At 41.6% G+C, this 19086-nt stretch overlaps 1 protein-coding gene across 2 annotated transcripts; it reads left to right on the top strand.

The window, feature by feature from the left end:
• Positions 1-3: 3 nt before the first annotated feature.
• On the top strand, positions 4-19055 carry LOC115108274 (mitochondrial coenzyme A transporter SLC25A42-like). 2 transcript variants are annotated; one of them, XM_029632416.2, is made up of 8 exons: positions 4-329; positions 728-862; positions 3240-3339; positions 3467-3492; positions 7241-7407; positions 10853-10969; positions 15959-16110; positions 16216-19055. In XM_029632416.2, the coding sequence occupies exons 2-8, from the start codon at positions 782-784 to the stop codon at positions 16539-16541; spliced, it is 969 nt and encodes a 322-aa protein (XP_029488276.1). In that variant the 5' UTR covers positions 4-329; positions 728-781; the 3' UTR covers positions 16542-19055. The 2 variants fall into 2 exon arrangements, with proteins under 2 accessions (XP_029488276.1, XP_029488274.1); XM_029632414.2 differs by having other exon boundaries at positions 5-318.
• The last annotated feature ends 31 nt before the right edge of the window (positions 19056-19086 follow it).

Genomic DNA, 19086 nt, shown 5'->3' with positions numbered 1-19086 from the left:
TTGAAAGACAATAATCTCGTGCGCGAGCAAACTCCAATAATTTTTGGATAAAAATAGGCCATCACCTTCCTTGTCGCAGTTTGGCAGCTGTCGTTTTCAATCACCTTGGAAAAAAACGTAAACGCTGAGATAGACGGACAAGTTGACTGATGTGTTGACCACAGATATTGACCCAACGACACCAAACAGAGAGATAAATGTGGCGACGGATCTCGGAAGACGACAGAGGAGTTGAACACTGAATGTGAAACATTGCTGAAGATTGTTCAAGATTGGCCGGATTTGCAACAAACACAGGCACAGTAATCAAGATTAAAGGCGAGGAATTCGTATGCGCATTCATTTTGCACTTCTTTATTTTTAGCCCAAGTGGTGTGCGGCAATACTTACTTTTTCACACTTAACGTTTCATTATTTATTTGGATTATTTTGCAGGGATTGGTGAATGTCTCATAATAATAGTAAATCATATATTGTGTTCCTAAAAAGTAAACATGTTACATTTAGTGGGAATATTCTAGAATGCATTGGATAGCCAATTGTGATGTACTGTTTTATTACAGAGGAAATTAAACGGTGTACTGTAGCTAGGTGGTAATTATTTTATGTTACTTTGCAAATAGGGAAGTTGATACATTTAACAGCATATTTATTGAAGGTGACACAGAGCTAATCTATGCATGCAGTGGGAGGATGTTGTTTATCATCATGTTTCTATCTCCTGCAGTGGATTGTCGGGTGTTGACTGACTGTCAGATACTGGGCGTCATCAAGGGCACACATGGCCCATACAGTGCAGGACCACCAGATGGCACAGCCCCAGGCAGCAGTGCTGTCTCTCCCTCCCTCCGGCCAGGCTAAAGTGAGCCCCCCCTCAGCCCCTACATCATGGGTTGTCCCTGATGCAGTAGCCTAACAGCAGCCAGGCAGGCTTACATACCACAGAGCTGTTTATAGCAGGAACATGCAGGCCAAGACCAACCAGCTGAAGGCTGCCAAACATGTTTACCAGAACAGCAAGTAACCTTTGGCTAGTATGGGAGACCCTGGGACATGGGTATGGGGTTAGAGTGGACTAGACTAGATTGCATCTTTTGTCTTTATTTATTGTTAAGTAGTACCAAACGACACTGGCAACATTAGTCATCACTAATTTGGGGCTCCTGAGTGGTGCAGCGGTCTAAGGCACTGCATATCAGTGCTAGAGGCTTCACTACAGACCCTGGTTCGATTCCAGGCTGTATCACAACCGGCCGTGATTGGGAGTCCCGTAGAGCAGTGCATAATTGTCCCAGCGTCGTCCGGGTTAGGGTAGACCGTCATTGTAAATAAGAATTTGTTCTTAACTCTGTAAAAAAGTTGCTGTAATGCAAATTCTTTGGGTGGCCAAGAGCGCAACAAAGAGCAGTACAGAAGTCGGTCAACATAAAAAGCAGTATCTCTCTCTCTCTCTCTCTCTCTCTCGATCTGCCTACCTCTATGGCTGCTCAAGTCAAAACATTCCAACCTACGCATTGCTGCAGACTGCTTGGAGATTCCCAGTGTGGCCTCAAAAGACTTATCTCCCTCTGCATCCTAAACATACCTTATCAGGGATTTTACTGGGTCCACCGTCCAAATAACTTTTACGACCCACACCCTCACACACACAAACACGTTCTGAACCAGCTAAGAGATTATCTCCACCTCCAGTTAGAGGCAAGTAAAGCTGTTTATGTCTGGAGTGCTGTACACTAAAGTAGCCTACATGATATAATGGCGCATTACTGCTCTGCAGATCATATGAAGTGTATACTCATGGAGGAGAGGTTTACTACAGTCTACTGTAAAATGGGTTAGGAATCTGTTGAAAGATAGTTCAAATTACACCCTGGCAGTACTCCAAGAGCATGAGAAACCTATATGTGATACCTTTAGCCCAGGGGTCTCCAACCCTGTTCCTGGAGAGCTACCCTCCTGTAGGTTTTCACTCCAACTGCAGTTGTAACTTGGTTGGTTTATCAACCTATTTTAATTAGTAGAACCAGGTGTGCTAGATTAGGGTTACAGGATGGTAGCTCTCCAGGAACACGGTTGAAGAGCCCTGCTTTAGCCTGTATCTGCAGCCAGTGATCATGACATATTATAGTCCCCATTACTGCTGTAGTGTTTATTTTATTTCACCTTTATTTAACCAGGTAGGCCAGTTGAGAACAAGTTATCATTTACAACTGCGACCTGTGACAAAAACAACAACATAAACAAATGTACAGTCAATAACACAGTTGAAAAATTATATGTACAGTATGTGCAAATGTAGAAGAGTAGTGAGGTAAGGCAATAAATAGGCCATAGAGGTGAAATAATTACAATTTAGCAATTAACACTGGAATGATAGATGTGCAGATGATGATGTGCAAGTAGAGATACTGGGGTGCAAAAGAGCAAGAAGATAAATAACAATATGGGGATGAGGTAGTTGGGTGGGCTATTTACAGATTGGCTGTGTACAGGTACAGTGATCGGTAAGCTGTTCTGACAGCTGATGCTTAAAGTTAGGGAGGGAGATATAAGTCTCCAGCTTCTGTGATTTTTGCAATTTGTTCCAGTCATTGGCAGCAGAGAACTGGAAGGAAAGGCAGCCAAAGGAAGTGTTGGCTTTGGGGATGACCAGCGAAATATACCTGCTGGAGTGTGTGATACGGGTGGTGACCAGTGAGCTGAGATAAGTAGGGGCTTTACCTAGCAAAGATTATAGATTACCTGGAGCCAGTGGGTTTGGCGACAAATATGAAGCGAGGGCCAGTCAACGAGAGCATACAGGTCGCAGTGGTGGGTAGTATATGGGGCTTTGGTGAAAAACGGATGGCACTGTGATAGACCGTATCCAATTTGCTGAGTAGAGTGTTGGAGGCTATTTTGTAAATAACATCGCTGAAGTCATGGATCGGTAGGATAGTCAGTTTTACGTGGGTATGTTTGGCAGCATGAGTGAAGGATGCTTTGTTGTGAAATAGGAAGCCGATTCTAGATTTAACTATGGATTGGAGATGCTTAATGTGAGTCTGGAAGGAGAGTTTACATTCTAGCCAGACACCTAGGTATTTGTAGGTGTCCACATATTCTAAGTCAGAACCGTCCAGAGTAGTGATGCTAGTCGTGAGTTATGGAGTATGTTTATGACTGATATAATTTCAAAGTGAGTTTGTCTTTTGTGTCCTGTGTGAAGTGGAACACTGAGTGTTTCTTTCTGTGTGCAGAGATGGACAGTGTTGGACTCCCTGCTATGTGGAGCATTGGCAGGAGCCGTGGCCAAAACAGTCATAGCTCCTCTGGACAGAACCAAGATCATCTTCCAAGGTAAGGCCATTTCCCTGGAAGACCATGCACTCAAAATATAAAGTAGGGGTTCCTTTCGTAAATATATACTAATTTAATTGTTAGTATCTTTGCCTTAATACTTATTTTCCTCCTTCTCCTACTTTAGTGTCTTCACAAAGATTCTCTGCTAAGGTGAGTTTATTATATAACTCACATTGAAATAATAAAGATGTACTTGATGTACTGTATGTCTTCCCAATTGGCAGAGGCTGGCAGAGCAGGATTTAATGGTGTTATCTCTTAGATGGGAATGTTATTTGGTCACTTGGGTGTGTGTTACTTTTTAATCTGTCTGTCTGAAGCTGGAGGACTCAAAACATTGCTATTTCAAAGGTAATGTCCTGTATATTAAATATTAGAACGCTGAACAGTCACAAATTCTCTCCATGCTGCCATAAGGGTGAATCCTAACTTCCACTTAAATCACATTTTCACATAGTCTCCCATTGACGTCAATGCATGACTAAGTTACAATTTGAAGTTAGTCTACACCTTGGGGAGAATCCTGTCTTGTTTAGTTAATAATAATAAATATAGCTGCAAGCAGTAATTACCTGGGGTCCAAGCCTTTTTCCCCGTTTAGCCCTCTTCTCTTTCTGAAATATTACGGCCTTATTTTACATAATCAAATTCGGTTCAGGCACAACACCAACAATTCCTCACTGTCTAGGGATGTCTATCTGAAAGCTGCATTGGTGAGATTAACCCGGCCCGCCATGGGATGGCATGTATTATACCCCTCTGAGCCATGCTCACCTCATGACAAAAGTCAGGGTTGAACACTATGGAAGAGCATGCATTTGTTGTAGGTTCCAGTCCTGACTCCATTTCTTGCACTTACACAAATCTTATAACATGTAATATATGCCATTTAGCAGGTTGCTTTTATCCAAAGCAACTTAGTCATGCGTGTATACTTTCTTTACATTTGGGTGGTCGTGAGAATTGAACCCACTATCCTGGCGTTGCAAGAGCTCGACCAACTCAGCTACAGAGGACCACCATGTGAATAGTGGACCAGTGCACGCTTCAGGAAATAGTATAGATTATTGAGATGCTTAGCTAGCAGGGAGGTCCAACCCTCCAAGAGCCCAAACATAGACGCATCTTTGGCCCAAACATTACCAGTCTAATGTATTGTACTGTACTGTACTCAAGTTTACTCTACTGATCTTGTTTTTCCCCATTTAAACTGGTCTGGTCATGGTTTCGATACACTGGTCCTTGGTCTGTCTCAGAAAGTCTAGTCTTGTTCTGCGTCTTGATTAGGGATGTACATTTCTGTCAAATTTCCTGCTGACTAACCGACCCTCATTAATCAGTCAACAAACGGTAAAAACAATTCCAAATAGTAAAATTGTGTGACCAACAAAAAATACTATGCATGGATACAAGGAACAGACATTTTTCATTAATGAAAACATGCAACAATAAGCCTATCATCTTAGTCAAAAGGCTATAGCCTATTATGGAACATGCAGCTGCTGTAATGAAGCAGCTAATAAAACATAATTTGCTAAAACAGTTTTAAACCTAATGCCTGCGGAGCTGAAAACACTGTTCTAAACAGCTCACCTAATGCCTGCGGAGCTAAAAACACTGTTCTAAACAGCTCACCTAATGCCTGCGGAGCTGAAAACACTGTTCTAAACAGCTCACCTAATGCCTGCGGAGCTGAAAACACTGTTCTAAACAGCTCACCTAATGCCTGCGGAGCTGAAAACACTGTTCTAAACCGCTCAACCTTCTATGGTTGAATTTTGGCAAGGCTACTTTGAAGCAAGGTAAAACATTCCTCATTATTTGAGGTAAAGTAAAACGTTCAGGTTTCAAACAATTATACTGCCTCAAGGTCACATTGTAAAGTGGTGGGTGACTCTGCTTACCATTGACTATAGCTTATGCACTGGAATGGCGAATGGGAGTTGCGCTTTAATTCCAAATTGAGATTGAGAAATAAAAATAGTAGCTTTTTTAATCGTGGCCATCAAAGTTAACACGCAATTGCATTTAGAATTATAATATTTTGCACAATGACTGGGTTATAAAAAGCATGTTTCACTCCAGTACCAGCTTTTTGAGGAGCTGCTCTGACAGGTGATAGGCCATTCCGCTCCTGAAACTAGGCTGTGTATGCTGTGCGCGTGTGATAAGACGCATGACGACTAACGAAAATACAAAGTCGCCAATTTAATTCCACACAATTATGCAAATGAACCTTTAGACCGATAAGCATGGTCAAATATATTTTTTCGGCGGCTAACGAATTTAATGGTTAACCATTAACATCCTTAGTCCATTCCCTCCAAGAGCGACATAAATTGTCAGGCCCAACCTCACTCAACTTCATTGGCTCACAGCGGCCATGACGTTTAAGATATCAACTTAATTTATAATACATTTACAAATCTTGGCCTATAGATGTTTTACACCAAGTTTTGGAGAAATCGGTTTAGTGGTCTCTGAGGAGATGCTGTTAAAAATGTAAAACCTTTTGAAGTCAAATGTTGTTTGTAGCGCCACCATTTGTGTAACCAGATGTATTCGGCCACCAATTTACACCTCCCACCAAGTTTGTAGGTCTTACCATTTAAGAGCTATAGCTCTCCAAAAATAGGATTTTAAAAAATAAATGTAATATTAATCCTAGCAATTATAATAGGGTTCCATCCCTTTCAGGGCTTGGACCACTAATAATAGTAAAAATAATTTGGTAGGTGCTTATATTTCTCCTATTTCACACACGTACATTTGTGATTTGGAAATGTGTGTTTTTTAGCATATTCCACACAATGAGACACCCTCGGAGAGTGGGTTCAGGATAGAGGTCGACCGATTATGATTTTTCAACGCCGATACCGATTATTGGAGGACCAAAAAAAGCAGATACCGATTAATCAATTTTTTATATTTTTTATTTGTAATAATGACAATTACAACGATACTGAATGAACACTAATTTTAAATTAATACATCAATAAAATCAATTTAGCCTCAAATAAATAAATAATAAATATGGGCTCGAACCAGGAACACAACGACAACAGCCACCCTCGAAGCAGCGTTACCCATGCAGAGCAAGGGGAACAACCACTCCAAGTCTCAGAGCGAGTGACGTTTGAAACGCTATTAGCGGCACCCCGCCATATCACATCGGTTACACCAGCCTTATCTCGGGAGTTGATAGGCTTGAAGTCATAAACAGCGCAATGCTTGATGCACAATGAAGAGCTGCTGGCAAAACGCACAAAAGTGCTGTTTGAATGAATGCTTACGAGCAATGCTGCTGCCTACCACCGCTCAGTCAGATGCTTGTATGCTCAGTCAGATTATATGCAACGCAGGACATGCTAGATAAACTAGTAATATCATCAACCATGTGTAGTTAACTAGTGATTATGATTGATTTGATTGTTTTTTATAAGATAAGTTTATGACCAGACCAGTTTAAATGGCTTACTGCATTCGCGTAACAGGCAGTCAGTCTCCTCGTGGAGTGCAACGAGAGGCAGGTGGTTATATCGTTGGACTAGTTAACTGTAAGTTTGCAAGATTGGTTCCCCGAGCTGACAAGGTGAAAGTCTGTCGTTCTGCCCCTGAACGAGGCAGTTAACCCACCGTTCCTAGGCCGTCATTGAAAATAAGAATGTTCTTAACTGACTTGCCTAGTTAAATAAAGGTGTAATTTTTATTTTTTATTTTTAATCGGCCAAATCGGTGTCCAAAAATACCGATTTCCGATTGTCATGAAAACTTGAAATCGGCCCTAATTAAATCGGCCATTCCGATTAATCTGTCGACCTCTAGTTCAGGACCACAAATGTCTTGTTGAGTTAGTGTTAAGGGTGTTGTGTTGCTGTGTGCCCCCCCCCCCCTCCAGGAAGCCTTTAGACTCCTCTACTGTACATACATGAAAGATGGCTTCCTCAGTCTGTGGAGGGGCAACTCTGCCACCATGGTGCGGGTCATCCCCTACGCTGCCATCCAGTTCTGCTCCCACGACCAGTACAAGAGAATCCTGGGGGGATACTATGGCTTCCAGGGAAAGTGAGTAAAATACCCCTCAGTAAAAATAATTGAGAATACACATATGTATCATGGCGCCGGAGAAGATGGCTCACATTTTACGTGCCCCCTAACCAAATGTGTTTTTTTATTCCTTTTCTTTGAGTTGTTTGTAACTTATTTTTGAACTTATTCTGAACATAATGTTGCTGCTACCACCTCTAATGACTGCAAATAACTTCTGGACATCAGAACAGTGATTACTCACCACGAACTGGCAGAAGCTTTTTTTTCCTTTAACGAGCCCGACGTGAAGGACATGCTGCTTTCCCGGGAACAGGCCCAAATCCCCGTTATTTACGAGAAGTCAGAGCAAAAGAGGACTGAGGTCGGGCTTGCTTCTGAGAATTCGTAGGCAATCGAGTAAACCCCCACTGCCTTCCATTCTTCTAGCTAACATGCAATCATTGAAAAAGAAAATCGATGACCTAGGAGGAAGATTAAACTACCAACGGGACATTAAACTTTAATATCTTATGCTTCACGGAGTCGTGGCTGAACGACAACATTATCAACATACAGCTGTCTGGTTATACACTGTATGGCAGGATAGAACAGCGGCGTCTGGTACAAGGGGGGCGGACTATGTGTATTTGTAAACAACAGCTGGTGCATGATATCTAAAGAGGTCTTGAGGTTTTGCTCACCTGAGGTAGAGTATCTCATGATAAGCTGTAGACCACACTATCTACCTAGAGTTTATCTGTATTTTTGTAGCTGTTTACATACCACCACAGACCGATGCTGGCACTAAGACCACACTCAATGAGCTCTATTCCGCCATAAGCAAACAGGAAAATGCTCATCCAGAAGCGGCGCTGCTATTGGCCGGGGACTTAAATGCAGGGAATTTGAAATCCGTCTTATCAAATTTCTATCGGCATGTTAAATGTGCGGGGAAAAAAACTCTAGACCACCTTTACTCCACACAGAGATGTGTACAAAGCTCTCCCTCACACACCATTTGGCAAATCTGACCATAATTCTGTCCTCCTGATTCCTGCTTACAAGCAAAAATTAAACCAGGAAGCATTAGTGACTCGGTCAAAAAAAAAGTGGTCAGATGAAGCCGATGCTAAACTACAGGACTGTTTTGCTAGCACAGACTGGAATATGTTCTGGGATTCTTCTGATGGCATTGAGGAGTACACCACATCAGTCACTGGCTTCATCAATAAGTGCATCGATGACGTCGCCCCCACAGTGACTGTACGTATATACCCCAACCAGAAGCCATGGATTGTAGGCAACATCCGCACTGAGCTAAAGGCTAGAGCTGGGACTCTAACCCGGAAACTTGTAAGAAATCCCGCTATGCCCTCTGACGAACCATCAAACAGGCAAAGCGTCAATACATGACTGAGATTGAATTGTATTACATCGGCTCTGGCGGTACTTGGATGTGGCAGGGCTTGCAAACCATTACAGACTACAAAGGGAAGCACAGCCGAGAGCTGCCCAGTGGCATGAGCTTACCAGACGAGTTAAACTACTTCTATGCTTGCTTCGAGGCAAATAACACTAAAACATGCATGAGAGCACCAGCTGTTCTGGACGACTGTGTGATAACACTCCGCAGCCGATGTGAGTAAGACCTTTAAACAGGTCAACATTTACAAGACCGCAGGGCCAGATTAATTACCAGGATGTGTACTGCGGGCATGCGCTGACCAACTGGCAAGTGTCTTCACTGACATTTTCAACCTCTCCCTGTCCGAGTCTGTAATACCAACATGTTTCAAGCAGACCACCATGGTCCCTGTGCCCATGAACACTAAGGTAACCTGCCTAAATGACTACCAACCCGTAGCACTCACGTCTGTAAACATGATGTGCTTTGAAAGGCTGGTCATGGCTCACATCAACACCATTGTCCCAAAAACCCTAGACCCACTCCAATTTGCACACCGCCCTAACAGATCCACAGATGAGATGATGCAATCTCTATTGCACTCCACACTGCCTTTTCCCACCAGGACAAAAGGAACACCTATGTAAGAATGCTATTCATTGACTACAGCTCATCGTTCAACACCATAGTGCCCTCAATGCTCATCAATATGCTAAGGACCCTGAGACTAAACATCTCCCTCTGCAACTGGATCCTGGACTTCCTGATGGGCCGCCCCCAGGTGGTAAGGAAAGGTAACAACACATCCGTCACGCTTATCCTCAACCAATGACCCCTCGGGGTGCGTGCTCAGTCCCCTCCTGTACTCCCTGTTCACTCATGACTGCACTGCCAGGCACGATTCTAACACCATCATTAAGTTTGCCGATGACACAACAGTGGTAGGCCTGTTCACCGACAACAACGAGACAGCCTATAGGGAGGAGGTCAGAGACCTGGTTGTGTGGTGCCAGGACAACATCTCCCTCAACGTGATCAAGACAAAGGAGATTATTGTAGACTACAGGAAAAGGAGGACCGAGCACGCACCCATTCTCATTGTCGGGGCTTTAGTGGAGCAGGTTGAGAGCTTCAAGTTCCTTGGTGTCCACATCACCAAGAAACTAACATGGTCCAAGCACACCAAGACAGTTGTGAAGAAGGCACAACAAAACCTATTCCCCCTTAGGAGACTGAAAAGTTTTGGCATGGGTCCTCAGATCCTCAAAAGGTTCTACAGCTGCACCATCGAGAGGATGGCTGCATCACTGCCTGGTATGGCAACTGCTCGGCCTCAGACACTACAGAGGGTAGTGCGAACGGCCCAGTACATCACTGGAACCAACCTTCCTGCCATCCAGGAGCTCTATACCAGGCGGTTTCAGAGGAACGCCAGTGAATCCAGCTACCCTAGTCATAGACTGTTCTTTCTGCTACCGCACGGCAAGCGGTACCGGAGCGCCAAGTCTAGGTCCAAGAGGCTTCTAAACAGCCTCTACCCCCAAACCATAGGACTCTTGAACATCTAATCAAAATGGCTACCCAGACTATTTGTATTGCCCCCCCAACCCCTCTTTAAGCCGCTGCTACTCTGTTGTTGTCTATGCATAGTCACTTTAATAACTATTCCTACATGTTCATATTACCTCAATTACCTCGACTAACCTTAGCCCCCCGCACATTGACTCTGTACCGGTACCCCCTGTATATAGTCTCCCTATTGTTATTTTACTGCTGCTCTTTAATTACTTGTTCCTTTTATTTCTTAATTTTTAAACTACATTGTTGGTTAGGGGCTTGTAAGTAAGCATTTCACCTCTTAAATTCGGCGCATGTGACTAATACAATTTGATTTGTTATTGTAGCACCATTCTGAACTCTGGTGGTCATCATCAGCCTCCAAGGCAACCCTTCAGTGATCTTTCTTGAACAGAACAAACCATTTTCTCTAGTGTGAAAAAAAAAAAAATCATAATAATACAATGATATCCATTGTCGAAACCATAGCTGCACTGTAATTTGATCTGTCTGTTTCAGAGCCCTTACTCCTTTTCCACGTTTCCTGGCAGGGTCGTTGGCTGGCACCACAGCTGCCATGCTCACCTACCCCCTGGACATGGTGCGGGCCAGGATGGCAGTGACACCCAGACAAATGTAGGGCTCTCCAATAACACTCATAAATGTCAGTCTTTGAATGTATAAATATACCTGCACACGGGGCTCTAAAGTGCGACAAAAAATGTGGCCAAATATTTTTCTGTGCGACCAGGAATTTTATTTTGGGAGCGCTGTGTGACTATGAACAAAATCTCCCATAATTGTTGTTTCCAAGTGCCTTAAAGAAACAGGCGAGTGCAGATGGGGTTCTAATGGTTGCACCATTACTACATTAAAACAGCTAGCTTCCTTCTAGCACCATTACTACATTAAAACAGCTAGCTTCCTTCTAGCACCATTACTACATTAAAACAGCTAGCTTCCTTCTAGCACCATTACTACATTAAAACAGCTAGCTTCCTTCTAGCACCATTACTACATTAAAACAGCTAGCTTCCTTCTAGCACCATTACTACATTAAAACAGCTAGCTTCCTTCTAGCACCATTACTACATTAAAACAGCTAGCTTCCTTCTAGCACCATTACTACATTAAAACAGCTAGCTTCCTTCTAGCACCATTACTACATTAAAACAGCTAGCTTCCTTCTAGCCCAACTCAGATCTGACCTATATTACCGCCTCAACATTTTAATATTTCTATAGTGGATTGCATTGACCACATTTTACATTCACAAACCATTTCGTGGGCCATTCTAAAACTACTCAAAACCACACCGTTTCTAAGCCCAAAGGCGCAAAATCATGAAACTCCGGGGACACTTGCGAAACAGACCAAGCAGACTAGGCCAGGGTTTGGGGTTTGAGAAGTCAATGAGAAAAGTGAAAAATTCATCCATAGTTGTTCATTTTCTCAATCTAAAGACACAATCTAGACTCTAGCGAATGTCTTAAGTAGTTAAACATGTTACTCCTCCAACCGTGTCAAAGTGATTTACGTCAAGGAATGACTTTATATTGAGGAGTGCCTTTGATATGACGGCCTGAACAGTTTGGCGCGATACGAAAGTTAGACCCTTCGTTAGCCAACTTCGCCATGACATCGCCTACAAGTGTGATCTGGGATTTATATTGAAGAAGCAGTTTCTGCCTATCTTCATACTGTACTGTCTTTGTCCAAACATTTGGGGTCATAGAAAGAAAGGACAACGGATAGATTCTTCAGGAGATCAATGATCGTCAATAAAAAAACGTACGTTTTTAAGAGACTGTGTACAATTTTCAATGTAATGAATCTCAATAGGAAAATAGTGATTTATACACAATGTAGAAACCTACTATTCCACAAATGACTTTGTCATTTCAATGACAGGTATTCATGTTATTTATTTTAGCTTTTATAATAAACTAATGTTTAAAGGTGTTACACATTAGTTAAAAACAATTGTTTTATTTCCCTGTTTAACTCTCTTGCAGATAAACATGTGCCTTACACAAAACAAAGGTTAAAAGACCGATGCAATCCATGGTTTACTCATGAATTGTCTGAAAAATGACAGGAAAGAAATGTAGCTTGGGTTAAGGACAGATGACTGATTCTACTTCTGATTGGCAGTCCTTCAGACATTTGAGAAATGGATGTCTATCCCTGTTTAAAATAACAAAATCAACATGCTTCTTGAATTGTGTATCTGAGTGGTGGTAATCTAGCCAATTTCTGGAAAGTGGTCAAATCTTTGAAACAAAACTCCACCCCCCCATTTTCCCCAGCAGGTTTTGACAGCCTCTGCAGCCAATCTAGACTAAATAGAAATGTGTGATGCTTTTAATAAGCATTTTGCCTCAGCTTGGCCACCTGTTTGAAAGGATAATCTCTGAAAATATAATGACCTCAAAACAGATTGTAGAGAATGATGCATTAACATGACTAATATACTTTATTTTTTGATGTCTATGATGTACTAATGATGATGTACAGTTGAAGTCAGAAGTTCACATACACCTTATCCAAATACATTTAAACTCAGTTTCACAATTTCTGACATTTAATCCTAGTAAAAATGCCCTGTCTTAGGTCAGTTAGGATCACCACTTTATTTTAATAATGTGAAATGTCAGAATAATAGTAGAGAGAATGATTTAGTTCAGCTTTTATTTCTTTCATCACATTCCCAGTGGGTCATACGTTTACATACACTCAATTAGTATTTGGTAGCATTGCCTTTAAATTGTTTAACTTGGGTCAAACGGTTCAGGTAGCCTTCCACAAGCTTCTCACAACAAGTTGGGTGAATTTTGGCCCATTCCTCCTGACAGAGCTGGTGTAACTGAGTCAGGTTTGTAGACCTCCTTGATCGCACATGTTTTTTCAGTTCTGCCCACAAATGTTCTATAGGTTTGAGGTCAGGGCTTTGTACTGGCCACTCCAATACCTTGACTTTGTTGTCCTTAAGCTATTTTGTCACAACTTTGGAAGTATGCTTGGGGTCATTGTCTATTTGGAAGACCCATTTGCGAAAAAGCTTTAACTTCCTGACTGATGTTTTGAGATGCTGCTTCAATATATCCACATAATTTTCCATCCTCATGAAGCCATCTATTTTGTGAAGTGCACCAGTCCCTCCTGCAGCAAAGCACCCCCACAACATGATGCTGCCACCTCCGTGCTTCACGGTTGGGATGGTGTTCTTCGGCTTGCAAGCCTCCCCCTTTTTCCTCTAAACATAGCGATGGTCATAATGGCCAAACAGTTCTATTTTTGTTTCATCAGACCAGAGGACATTTCTCCAAAAAGTACGATCTTTGTCCCCATGTCCAGTTGCAAACTGTAGTCTGGCTTTTTTATGGCGGTTTTGGAGCAGTGGTTCTTCCTTGCTGAGCAGCCTTTCAGGTTATGTCGATATAGGACTCGTTTTACTGTGGATATAGATACTTTTATACCTGTTTCCTCCAGCATCTTCACAAGATCCTTTGCCGTTTGTCTTGGATTGATTTGCATTTTTTGCACTAAAGTACGTTCATCTCTAGGAGACAGAACGCGTCTCCTTCCTGAGCGGTATGACGGCTGCATGGTCCCATGGTGTTTATACTTGCATACTAATGTTTGTACGGATGAACGTGGTACCTTCAGGGGCTTGGATGAACCAGACTTGTGGAGGTCTACAATTTTTTTCTGAGGTCTTGACTGATTTCTTTTGATTTTCCTGTGATGTCAAGCAAAGAGGCACTGAGTTTGAAGGTAGGCCTTGAAATACATCCACAGGTCCACCTCCAATTGACTCACATGACGTCAATTAGCCTATCAGAAGCTTCTAAAGCCATGACATCATTTTCTGGAATTTTCTAAGCTGTTTAAAGGCACAGTCAACCTAGTGTATGTAAACTTCTGACCCACTGGAATTGTGATACAGTGAATTATAAGTGAAATAATCTGTAAACAATTGTTGGAAAAATTAGAGTTTTAATGACTCCAACCTAAGTGTATGTAATCTTCCGACTTCAACTGTACATCTATGATGTACTAATAAAAATAAAACATAGGGCCTGATTCACTTCAAATCTAATTTTATTGTTCACATACACATATATAGCAAATGTTATTGTGGCTGTAGTGAAATTCTTGTGTTTCTAGCTCCAGCAGTGCAGTAATATCTAACAATACACAACCATACACACATCTAAAAAGTAAAATAATAAGAAATATAGCAATATTAGGACGAGTAATGTCAGAGTCTGGAGTATAAATAATGTGTGTGTACATACAGTACTAGTCAAAAGTTTGGACACAGCTACTCATTCAAGGGGTTTTATTTATTTTTTACAATTTTCTACATTGTAGAATAATAGTGAAGACATAAACTATGATATAACATGTAGTAACCAAAAAAAGTGTTAAACAAATCAAAATATATTTTAGATTCTTCGAAGTAGCCACCCTTTGCCTTTGACAGTTTTGCACACTCTTGGCATTCTCTCAACCAACTTCACCTGGAATGCTTTTCCAACAGGCTTGAAGGTGTTCCCACAAATGCTGAGCACTTGTTGGCTTCTTTTTCTTCACTCTGTGGTCCAACTCATCCCAAACCATCTCAATTGGGTGGAGGTCGGGTGATTGTGGAGGACATGTCACAATGTTTAAAAACATACAGATGAGCTAGTTAAAAAGTTAAGATTTATAGGGGGCTTTTACATTTTTTTTTTTGATCTTGCCTCTTCCTAAATAGCAGGAAGCAGATTGTACAGTCAGTTCTTGATTTTGGTGACACCGTTTACCAGATTGCAACAGCCCCTACTCTTAAACCTTTGGATGCTGTCTACCATAGCACCATTAGTTTCATCACTGGTGACAGTTTGGATACTCACCACTGGGTCCTGTAACAAAAGGTTAGCTCGTCCCCATTAAAGTACCGCAGATCAATTCATTACTCCCTTTCTGTTTCCAAAGCCCTACTACACAAGCTTCCAACTTACCTAACTTCATTGCTAAAGAATGAGCTACCAAACCCGCTTGACCAATTTAAGTCAATCCTCCTTTAGTTTCAGTGCCCTTCATTGTTCGAATAACCTGCAAAATTCCTTGTATCTTGAGTCCCTTTTGCTGCTAGGGCAGTTTAGGACTCTGGTGTTAAAGGAATTCGTGGAGGATTGCACTTTTTGTAATGGTTTATTTGTTGAAAGTGTAGTATTGTACCTTTTTTTGTAGTTTTTTAAATTAATTTTTTATTTGTAATGTTCATTTTCTTGATTGTGAAAATGTTTGTACTCAGGGCACCATTGTGAATGAGACCCTGGTCTCAATTGGGCTCCCCTGTGTAAAAACAAAACAAGTGCTTCAAAAGTAACTATACTTCATATAGGCCCAATAAAGGCTGTATCTCAATCAAATTTTTAAAAAATCTTATTTTCTGGTGCTTCTAACTTTAAGTTGGGTGCACAAGTGCTACCAATGAAAAATGTTCATTTCGAGCCCTGCCTGCACGTGGTTCCCCCTTTCCCCACTTATTGAAAGTTTAACAGGTATATAGGGTAATATAGGTCATGTTTTTATCCTTGGTTAATATCCTACTCTTCTCTTTCTTCCCTACAGGTATAGCAACATTATGCACGTGTTTGTGCGCATTACGCAGGAGGAGGGCATTAAGACCCTGTACAGAGGCTTCTGCCCGACCATCCTGGGAGTGATCCCATACTCAGGAATCACCTTCTTCACATATGAGACCCTCAAGAAACTGCATGCAGGTACAGCCTCCTTTTTCTTTTACAACTGACTTAATTTAATGATTAGCTTTTTGATTAAGGGCTTAATTGGATCTCTTTCTCTCCTTATCCCATTCCTTTCTTCAGAGAGGACTAGGCGGTCCCAGCCATACTCGTACGAGCGTTTGGCATTTGGCGCGTGTGCTGGCCTACTCGGCCAGTCGGCCTCTTACCCACTGGACGTGGTTCGCCGACGCATGCAGACGGCCGGGGTGACGGGCCAACAGTACGGCAGCGTCCTGAACACCATGAAAGCGATCGTGGTGCAGGAGGGTGTGGTGCGTGGACTCTACAAGGGCCTCAGTATGAACTGGATAAAAGGGCCTATCGCTGTGGGGGTCAGCTTCACCACCTTTGACCTCATGCACAACCTCCTGCACAAGATGCACCAGTTGGGATACTTCACACACTGAGCCAGCAGAGGGAGCCAGAGGAAAGGTTCACTGTCGAGACTAGAGTTGTCGTCCGTCGGTCACAGACACAATATGGATCCTCTGCAAGTCAGATAGGGATTGAAAGGGGAGAGTGGATACTGGACAGACAGGAGGAGACAGAAGCTGTCAGTTTATTTAAGCGCACATCCTCTGACACACATTAAGCACGCACAGACCCCCCACTCTCGCTGTTGATGGATGGGATGTTTGTACTAAGGCTACAATAAGTGTCATCAAACAGGGTAGATGTTTGATGAGTTTGCAATATGAGAGGTATGAGAATGTGAATGATTTTACATTTCCAGTCCTGATATTTGTTTGAGATTGTGGTATTATCTCTGGTAAGGGCACTTAATGGGGCTGGAGATTATCAGAGGCGAAGAACTTTACAATCGGTTCATTTTAGTATGGAATTTGATCAACTATGCTCACAATGTTTTCTGTTGAAGATTCACTTCTATTTTCAACCATGCATTGCTGCTTTTTCTTCTTGATTATTTCAAGGCTTGTTGCAGCTGTAATCCGCTGATCTGCTCACTTCTGCATTTAGCATCAACGTTTCATGGAAGAGTCACCTAGTGGGCCTTGCTGCCAGAAAATAGTTTCTTGGTTGCTGGTAGTTGGGAATGTAGTCTTATTCCAAAGAGCTTGTTTCTGTTTTGTTACGGTTAAAAATGTCCAATTTTATGACGTGCCAAGATGGAATGTACTGTCAGGAAAATTATTGGCACCCTTGATAAAGTTGAGCAAATACTGTATAACAAGTACTGAGCTATAATGTATGCTCAAAAATGAGAAAATTCTATTTTATACTAATACAGTTGCTCAGAGAAAGAGATTTTATTTATCAAGTAATATTTTTTTCTCCAAAAAAGATAGGTCAAAATTAGTGCCACACTTGTTTTCAATACATCTCCTTGCGAGGATAACGACACTAAGCCTTTTTCTACAATGTTTGATGAGATTGGAGAACACATTGGGAGGAAAATTGGACCATTCCTCCATACAGAATATTTCCAGATCCTTGATTTCCTTCATCTGCGCTTATGGGCTACCATTTTCAATTAAAACCACAGGTTTTTCCATGCGGTTCAAGTCTAGAAACTGATGGCCATTGCAAAATGTTGATTTGTGTGGTCAATTAACTGGTGTGCGTGGCCAAAGAGCTCAATTGTCATGTCATCTAACAAATGGAGATTGCTAAACGGCATTGGCAGTTGGTTTGGAACCTTTGCTATGGTCAGATGACACTACAATAAAGCCCTAGGCTTCCACAGAATGATGCATATGAAGAGAAAAAAACACCTACTGTTCCATATGGTGGTGGATCTTTGATGTTATTGGGCTAATTTGCTTCCACTGGTTCTGGGGCTCTTGTTAAGGTCAACGGCAGCATGAACTTTACCCAGTACAAGGACATTTTAGCCCAAAACCTGATTGCCTCTTCTAGGATGCTGAAACACATTAAAATCCACAAAGTAATGGTTAATTGACCACAAAAATCAACATCTCAGTCTCCGGACTGGTTTAAATTGAAGAGGGCAGACGAAGGATATCGAGCAAGGAAAGATTCTGTATGGAGGAATAGTCTGAGATCCCTCCCAATGTGTCAATCTCATAAAACATTTTAGAGAAAGGCCCCGTGACATTCTCCTCTGCAGGGCGAGTTTTTAAAACTAGTGATCATTTTTACCCGTCGTTTAAGAAAAGTTTTTTTGTATTGTTATATTTTGTTTATCTGAGCAATTGCATTAGTATAACATTTGTTGGACCTGACCGTCGGTGTGCAATAATGCCCTCACGTTGATGAGACAGAGAGGGTGATCTCATAAATAGTTTATTTTTATTAACAACATGCCTGCAGTCCCTCACACACACTGAATGCCATCTTCCATTTAAACAAACTGAAGCGTTTTTCAGGCAGGAGGCCACAGGTGTGTGCAATCAGCATATTAGCAAGGCTTGCAAGCAGTCAGCTGACAATAAAGGGACATGTCACTCATTCGAACGTTCAAACCAACAGTTAAAGGTTGTGCTGATGAATAAAGATGAGTTTATTGGATTTGCATGTGATAATGGGATTGACAAATTAGCTACGATCCTAGATATATAAACACACAATAAATACATTCATTCATTTTACAGTGAAGGCTACTCCTTCACAGTCAGTAATCATTTCAGCCTGACTGCACAGTTTCACTCTCTGGTGTCTATAAATATAGATTTGTAGTGTCTAACTGGAATCTAATGGATATCATCCATATTTTCCCACTACATGTAGCCTAAGGCATAAATATATAATCAGTATATTTCTAATATTAACTATTATACATATACAGACTATTGTCTGTAGTCTTATTGTGAAGGAAATCCAGTTTGTCATAAATTTGTTTCTATGTTTATTGATACTTTACACAAGAATTTCACTACACCTGCAATAACATCTGCTAAATATGTGTATGTGACCAATAAAATTTGATTTGTTTGACTTGATATTGATGTCTTGAATATATTAATATACTAA

The sequence above is a fragment of the Oncorhynchus nerka genome, linkage group LG24 (assembly GCF_034236695.1).
Source record: "Oncorhynchus nerka isolate Pitt River linkage group LG24, Oner_Uvic_2.0, whole genome shotgun sequence".
NCBI classification, from domain to species: Eukaryota; Metazoa; Chordata; class Actinopteri; order Salmoniformes; family Salmonidae; genus Oncorhynchus; species Oncorhynchus nerka.
This window is presented reverse-complemented; position numbering and strand designations above follow the sequence as displayed.

What these genes read in the sequence shown, in the direction of transcription:
- LOC115108274 (XM_029632416.2), top strand. Translation starts at nt 782, where the DNA reads ATGGCCCATACAGTGCAGGACCACCAGATGGCACAGCCCCAGGCAGCA. An exon ending in AACCAAGATCATCTTCCAAG is followed by an intron (nt 3,340 to 3,466) that starts GTAAGGCCATTT and finishes CTCCTACTTTAG; the next exon opens with TGTCTTCACAAAGATTCTCT. An exon ending in TACTATGGCTTCCAGGGAAA is followed by an intron (nt 7,408 to 10,852) that starts GTGAGTAAAATA and finishes TGTCTGTTTCAG; the next exon opens with AGCCCTTACTCCTTTTCCAC.